Source organism: Trichomycterus rosablanca, chromosome 15, assembly GCF_030014385.1.
Source record: "Trichomycterus rosablanca isolate fTriRos1 chromosome 15, fTriRos1.hap1, whole genome shotgun sequence".
Lineage (NCBI taxonomy): Eukaryota > Metazoa > Chordata > Actinopteri > Siluriformes > Trichomycteridae > Trichomycterus > Trichomycterus rosablanca.
Window position 1 is genome coordinate 30,417,218 of NC_086002.1, and position 8,640 is coordinate 30,425,857.

The 8,640-nt window shown below is 39.9% G+C and overlaps 1 protein-coding gene and 1 pseudogene across 1 annotated transcript in view; both read right to left on the bottom strand.

The window, feature by feature from the left end:
• The window catches only part of LOC134329419 (sodium/potassium-transporting ATPase subunit alpha-1-like), a 33,382-nt gene extending 31,577 nt beyond the window's left edge, over window positions 1–1,805 (bottom strand). The window contains exon 1 of the mRNA XM_063010675.1: window positions 1,630–1,805. Within this exon, the coding sequence (XP_062866745.1) occupies window positions 1,630–1,641 (12 nt within the window). The 5' untranslated portion in view covers window positions 1,642–1,805. The remainder of the gene's footprint in view (window positions 1–1,629) is intronic.
• Window positions 1–8,640, bottom strand: part of LOC134328691 (NACHT, LRR and PYD domains-containing protein 3-like) — a 1,194,473-nt pseudogene that overhangs the window by 422,812 nt on the left and 763,021 nt on the right.

The window sequence follows — 8,640 nt, forward strand, 5'->3', positions numbered from 1 at the left end:
GAGCCAAGGAAGACGGCGTGGCAAGGGGGGGGGGTATTATTGTGAAACCTGACTTGCCCCAGGCTTGGAAATGCCCGAACGCAAAGGAGGAGGAGGAGGAGGAGGAGGAGGGGGATCTACCCAGGCCAGGCGGTGATCGCCGGATAGAAAGCAGAACGCAGACGTCGAGAAGTGCGTGTTGTGTCAGGCGCTATCTGCCATCGGTCCTCTGGGCTGCGCACCAAAAAAGGAAAGGGGACGGACGTTTTCCAGCGACAAAAGGGCTGGCTAACGAGGGGCGAGCGCCGAATGGAAAGAATGTTAAACCCCTCACGGGACACGGTGGCTGTTGCCGTTGCGTAGAGAGACGGGCGGGCGGGAGGGAGGGAGGGAGGGAGGAAAAGAACACAGCTGTGACCGACACCTGTTACGAAAAACGATGATGGATTCTGTGCCATTTGGAAGGCGCTTATATTCAGCGTACGTCATATAACGAACCCCGTGTGTCCACGTCCACCGCCTACGACCAACGTGTACGGATTTTCCAGTCAACAGGACTGGAGGAATGAAGGGAGGATCATTCAAGGGAACGTCTTCCACCACCGTACCGTACTCGCAACGCAAAGCCTGGTGGAGAGAACGAGCATATGTATATGGCACTATGTGGCAGGGGAGGATGGAGGGGGCGTTGTTCAATGCACCAAACCAGATCACAAACATGGCTGTACCAGCAAATCCAAACCGTACGGCGCACGGTATGGTACCGGACGAACAGAAAAATGACATTTCGCCCAGCCACACCCCACAAACGACCCCAAAACACGTGTTTTCCTGGCATTTACTTCGAACAGGACCCAATTATAGATGCATATTTCCATCTCCCCCCACCAAGATTGGGCATATCTGGAGGGGGAGGGTAATAAAAGGAGGAGGATAGATAGATCACAGGAGCACGGGCTCATACAGACTGAAAATGAGACACCATTCCTAGTTTGGGGTGAATTTAAAGGGGCGTTTGGTCGTGTCCTCCACACATGTTGCATCAGTCTAGACTGGAAAGTGGCGACGCCTGACTGCCTGGGCTAGGCAGCTCTTGGTAAATTTCCGTTCCCAAGCTCACACGAACGTGGTCCCGTGGGGGGGTTAGGATCTCAGAAAGGGGAACAACCTTAGTGCGCGGAGATTAGCTTCATGTGTATAAAAAACAACATTATTTTCGAATTAATTAGCAGCGTATTGATTGTAATCAAGACACTGCGAGTTTTGATTAACGCAGAATCGCGGGAATCGATGAACACACCACCACCGCCGCCGCCGCCGCCTCATTCTAAGTTCCACTTCTACGCGTAATATTCATTCAAACGAACATTATATCGTTTTATTCTTTCATATTTCACTTTATTTCGATTTTTCGAGCATCAACTCGGACCTGTTGCTCTTTCCCTCAGATACGAACCCAAATTCGGGTTGAAACCGCGGAAGTACCCCGTGAAAGAGGCTTTTTTTGCCACCGTGCTGCGTTCATTAACTCAAAAATACAAAACAACCATCTGTTACACTCATTCACATGCATATATTTATATATATATATATATATAAATATATATATATTATAAACATATAAATGATTAAACAGGCGTGTTCACTTACTCCGCGTCCCATTTTTCGTCTCAGTAGTTAAACTTTCAATCCAGAAAAATAAAAAAAAACGTTAAAATTCGTGAACTCTATATAAAAAAAGAAAGTGGATTTATTTAATGTCGCTTAGCCGGTTGTAACTTGGCCACACGTGTCACCATCCGTGCACGAGTCCCAGCTCGAGCGCCGTCTCGTGCCTCCGCGCTTATATACAGCGACGCCTTTTTCGCGTGACGTCGAGTCGGCTTCACCATGGTAACACGACAAGTGGGCGGAGTCTGCAGTACTAAGCACAGTAGTTCTGTTGATTAGCTTTCGTGCTAAGCTAACGCTAACGTTCCATTTTGCACTTTCTTCATATCAATAGCGGCGTCGTTTTACTCCTTGTTACTCGACGCGTCCTAAACTCGACGCACTTTGAGGGGAAACGTGTACCCTCGAACTCGACGTTCGAACTCTTAAATGTAAATTCTTCAATTGCGGGCTCTTTTGACCGTCTTCACTTTTGAAAAATAAAATTAGGAATAATTTAGTTTTAATTATGTCAAGATAATGCGTACATGCTTTAGAGCAAAGACTTAATGACGGCAACAATTGTCATCATGTGTTGGTAATGGCGTGTTGCGGTAATGACAATTTTTACTTTTTTTAAGAAAAAAACTAGCTAGGCCATGGATTTGCTAAAGCTTGTCAACGGCTAGTACAAGATGCACTTTAAATACATATAAATAATGTGTAAATTTAATTTACATGAATACATGATTAAATCATTCACATTTCCAGACATTAAAATTTCAATCTTCTCTCGTGGCTGGCATGTGCTTCCTTGCGAGTCTTTGTTTCCATGGTTACAACATAAACAAGTGTCACCTTAAAATGATTCCCTACAGAAACCGTACGCTGTTGCGGTAATGACGATAACGCTGGGGACAGTAATATGTCGCTCGAAAATATGCATAGGTTGTACAAATATGAAAAGAAAAATTACATTTTGTTTCTTTTTAAGTTCTTATCAAACTCATATTGTGATTTTTATAATGAATTGATGACTTTTTAGCATTTTATTAGAGCAGAGAAGTTTTAAAGTCTGGGTCGGAAACAAGGCCAAAGTAGCAAAATATTGATGTTTAAATCATCATAAAAAATGAAAATCATAATTATTTTGGTATGTAATTTTTTTTAGTGATGCAATTAATGATCTTTTTAATACCTAAAATATTTGTTTTGTAATAAAGTATTTTTAACACAAATTTATAACTTAGGGACGTAAAAGTTGAGTCGAGTCGCGAGTGTTTGGGCTAGAGTCCGAGTCGAGTCACGAGTCTTTGGGCTAGAGTCCGAGTCAAGTCGCGAGTCTTTAGGCTAGAGTCCAAGTCGAGTCACGAGTCTTTAGGCAAGGTTCGAGTCGGGTCACGAGTCTTTAGGCTAGAGTCCGAGTCCAGTCACGAGTCTTTAGGCTAGAGTCTGAGTCCAGTCACGAGTCTTTAGGCTAGGGTCCGAGTCGGGTCACAAGTCCTTAGGCTAGAGTTCGAGTCGAGTCATGAGTCTTTAGGCTAGAGTCTGAGTCGAGTCACGAGTCTTTAGGCTAGAGTCTGAGTCCAGTCACGAGTCTTTAGGCTAGGGTCCGAGTCGGGTCACAAGTCCTTAGGCTAGAGTTCGAGTCGAGTCATGAGTCTTTAGGCTAGAGTCAGAGTTGAGTCACGAGTCTTTAGGCTAGAGTTCAAGTCGAGTCGCGAGTCTTTAGGCTAGAGTCCGAGTCGAGTCGTGAGTCTTTAGGCTAGAGTCAGAGTTGAGTCACGAGTCTTTAGGCTAGAGAAAGAGTCGAGTCATGACTCTTTAGGCTAGAGTCCGGTTAGAGTCGCGAGTCTTTATGCTAGAGTCCGAGTTCAGTCACGAGTCTTTGGGCTAGAGTCCGAGTCGAGTCACGAGTGAGATCCAAAGGTAACTTTAAACTGTGTAGGGAGTAGAGAGCGACGCTTCATCACTATGCCGGAAGCTGGCTGGAACATTTACACATTGCGTGTGTCGCGGGTTAAGACGACCGGAGTGTATATATGTACACCGATCAGCCATAACATTAAAACCACCTCCTTGTTTCTACACTCACTGTCCATTTTATCAGCTCCACTTACCGTATAGGAGCACTTTGTAGTTCTACAATTACTGACTGTAGTCCATCTTTCATGCTGTTCTTCAACGGTCAGGACCCCCACAGGACCACCACAGAGCAGGTATTATTTTGGTGGTGGATCATTCTCAGCACTGCAGTGACACTGACATGGTGCTGGTGTGTTAGTGTGTGTTGTGCTGGTACAAGTGGATCAGAGTTTGTAAACACCTCGCTGTCCCTGCTGGACTGAGAATAGTCCACCAACCAAAAACATCCAGCCAACAGCGCCCCGTGGGCAGCGTCCTGTGCCCACTGATGAAGGTCTAGAAGACGACCGACTCAAACAGCAGCAATAGATGAGATGAGCGATCGTCTCTGACTTTACATCTACAAGGTGGACAGTGAGTGGACACAGTGTTTGATCCACTCATACCAGCACAACACACACTAACACACCAGCACCATGTCAGTGTCACTGCAGTGCTGAGAATGATCCACCACCTAAATAATATCTGCTCTGTGGGGGTCCTGACCATTAAAAAACAGGGTGAAAGGGGGTAACAAAGCATACAGAGAAACATATGGACTATAGTCAGTAATTGTAGAACTAACTACAAAGTGCTTATGGTATGGTAAGTGGAGGTGGTTTTAATGTTATGGCTGATTGGTGTATATATATATACAGTATATATACTGTATATATCGAGTCGAGTCCGAGTCATTTGAAACGAGTCCTCGAGTCACAGACTCGAGTCCCCATCTCTGACTCAAAGTAATACTCAATAATGGCCACGCCCATTGTCAACAGGTGTATAAAATCAATCAGACGCTTCCAACGACGTCATAAAAAGCTCCAGTATGAATCTTACCTTAGCAAAAAGCAAGATCCATGAAGAGTTTGACCAGGTGTCCACATACTATTGGCCTTATTGTGTAACTATATGTTTCTATGGTCTGCAGTGATTCTCTACTCCTGAATGTCCAGCACTGCGACGCTTAATGAGTAGGTATAATCTCGCGCCATGGTCACGTCCCAACTCAAACGTTTATCCAAACTGGTTCTGTGTTTATTTAAATGTCTTTAAATACACAAAATTGTTAGTTGAAAGTGTATTATTTAGTTATGTCTGGTCCTGATTCAAACCTGGCTCATGTTCTCTGGAGTACAATGAGGCAGTGTTTGTTCCTGCTGCGGTCGCGAGAACTGGGCCTCTGTTTAGCCGGGCTGAACAGGCCTCTATTCGGATGTGAGATGTGAGTGCTTATTGTCCTAAAATCAGTCCAAAATACATATAATTATCATTCTCTTGATTCTATTTCACTGATGAAAGTAGAAAAACAAAAAGGCTTTCGAATGCTGCTCAACCGTTCCACAAAAAGCAAGTAACTGGTACCAAGGGAAAGAATCAGAATTGGGTTTAAAAGGAGGATCCACCAAAGGATCAATCAATGAAAGATTGCACTTCATTTAGTCTTTCACCATCTACTGTTCATGATATTGTGAAAAGATTCAAGGAATCTGGAGAGATCTGTAGACCAGGGGGTCACCAACAGTCGCCCGCACGGGCATGTTCTAAAATATATAACAGTTTGTATGAGCTCTGAGCTGGTCTGGGTGCGGAGTTTTATATCGTGTATAATATATATATAGGGCTGTCGAAGTTAACGCGATAATAACGCATTAACGCGACCTCAATTTAACGCGATTAAAAAAATTAGTGCCATTAACGCAAATTCTAGTTCATGTTGACACTTGACTGGTAGAACAAACGTTTTAATGTCGGACTTGCCACCGTTTTTCATTTGCGGTTTGTTAACATAATGTAACCGATCGTGGTAGTGATGCACTTGCATAATAAAGAAATAAATACACGCTATATTCACAAGTTGTCGGGAGCAAAACACTTTATTACACTTAATTAACTTCTTCTTCTGTACCGAATACCGGAAAGCTGAGTCGAGCACGTTAGTTCATGAACTATGGAAGCCCCAAAGGGTCAAAACACACTCACTTCGTGTAGAAACGTCCATCAAACCATCGTCACGATACAACCACAGACAAGTCTGATACAATAACTACGCCTTATCCCATCTAAAGCACCGCTGATCTACAATGTTTGCTGATGGAGAAATTCTAACCTACAATCTGACATTTACTGCCTAGTATGTGAGTGAATAAAACTCCCTTACAGTTTTCTCTTGTCCCAGCAGTTTTTAACATAAGTACATTTAGCATAAAATGTGTTCACCATTTTAATTGTAACATTTCACTTAAAAATCCTTGTTTTCTATAACATTTACACAGATTTTTTTTAATGCGATTAATCGCGATTAGCTATATGAAATTCTGAGATTAATCGCGATTAAAAATTTTAATCGTTTGACAGCCCTAATATATATATATATATATAATAATAATTAAAAAAAACATACAAGAAAAGCAAAAGAGAACTACTGATAATAAACATGATTTGTTCTAAAATGTTGCAAAGGTAGTGATAAGTACAAACAGGACAATATTTACTGCAGTAAAGTTTGAAAACACACCTAACACCTACTTTATTTATCATTTCTTACACAGATAAAAATAGGCAACATACTACAAAAACTATTTTATGGTCATTTTAAGATGACATGTATTTATTTAAAGAAAGGTTAAAATAAAACTGCTGATCGAGCTCCCACTTCAGCTAACGCGTTAGGGAGCGTCATCAAACTAACAGAAAAACGTAGGAAACTCATTACAGAGAAATAAATCCATTCAAGTCTTGTAATGATTTGATGGATCAATGTCAAACTATTTTATACAAACAAATTAAATACTACAAACCATATTTAAAAAAAAATAATGTTTGTATTTATTTTTCATTAATATTAAAGTAAAAGTAAATGTAATGTAATTTTTTATATACAAAATTAATGTCCCTTACCTCCTACAAACCTTGTTTTTAAAAAAAAAATCCTCTTACAGTGGTACCTCTAGATACGAGTTTAATTCGTTCCAGAGCCGAGCTCGTAAGTAGAGCAGCTCGTATCTCGAACTAATTTTCCCCATTTAAAATAAAGGAAATAGAATTAATCCGTTCCAGCCCTCTGACAAGTCCCCAAAATATCGTAAATTATGAAAAAAATACACGTTTTTAATTAAGAAAAACACATGTATAAACATATAAAACATAACAAAATAAATAAATAAAAGAAAAATGTATAAAATACGGTACTGTAATCTTACCTTGGCGACAGATGAGCGCGGCTAACGGAGAGCGGCTGAGGAGAGACATCATCCTCTTCTTCTTCTGGCCATTGTCACTTGCGCTTACTTTCTTGGGACCCATGAGAAGAACGGGATGAGGGGATGCTAGAGGATTGTGGGAGCGAGTACTGTACTAGTACTACTACATACCTACTTCATATATGGGTCAAAGACGAGACGTAACTTTTTAGTGTCCCCACTTGATAAATAATATACAATTATATTAATATAAGTGGATATACCTTCAATCTACTCCATTTGTACATCTTTACTGAAACCTTAAGTAATTTTTATGGAAAATGTATGATTTTTGAAAAAATAACCCTTGAAACCCCCAAAATGTCATTCAGTGCAACGGTCCCCCTACCTCTTTAAGTAATAAAACATTAAGAAAAAACTAATTAATCTTAAGTAAAACTTAAAATGTACTGCTTTGGCATAATTGTACAAATGTCATGTGTGACATATTAAATAATATTCAATCAGATGTGTTTTTTTAATATTAATAATATTCAGGATACTTTCAGTCCCCATTTTCCCAATCTTCAGTTGTCATTCAGTACAACGTTAATAAAAAGCCTTATTTTAATATGCAATCAAGTTACTGCAGTCATGTGACCAATTATAACAACAAAAGAAGACTCCTGGGGACCCTTCAGCACACACACGAGGTCAATGCATTTTAACATTATTTGATAAAAATGTCTTTTTCCTGACACAGTACATTAAAGAACAAAACTGAGTGTCATTCAGTACAACACAGAAAACCTAATATTACGGTTAATCTTGTAAACAAACAAGGTTATTAACATTTAAATGTGAATATGTGTAGAAATGTCTTTGAGCTAAGGTCAATGTTAGCTTTTGCTAACCACTGGGATAACTGTAAAATGTGCTAAAGTAAAATTTCTGTCATTCAGTACAACAACAGTCTAAATTGACTAAATTGACAATGACATTGTTATACTGACTTTTTAATGTTTTAAAATTATTTTTAAATATTAAAACCACTTTTTTCCATTCTAATCTTCCTTAATAAGAGCAGTAATTACAATGAATATTAATAATTATGTTTTTGATGAAGTGGTCCCTGAGATTTTGTTATTGTCAAGTACGATGACCTGCCATTCGTTGGGCAGGTACTGCTGTCTGTAGGAGATGAGGTGCAAGTTAGCTGCATGCTACAAAATTGAAACAGAAATTCCTTTGCGTGGCCAAATCCACCTGATGAAATGTACTACCTTAAGTCTGATGTCAAAATCATAATCGCAGAACCAAATTGTATGCCATGTACAGCAAGAACCTCAAGGTTAACAACAAAAGACTGGAAAACATTTGTTCAGTTCATGAAATAAAATGCGACTTCAAATGGTTTTCACGGCTGAATGAATTTAGATTTACTGCAGCAACTTTTTCACGTGTTATGACACAAATTCCACACTTCCACACTGTTCTGGTGCCTTACAAGTTGTTATGATGGCTTCATTAGCTATGTTTTTCATTGCCTTACTTTTTTCATGATGTAGTAATATTATAACACATACTTGCCACTGGTGTGGCATATTTTCATTCTACTATTGCTACTTTAATCAATAAAGAACTTAAAAACAAATTAAGTCATGAATATTCTGATGTAACAGGATAATTTGGAGTATGTCAT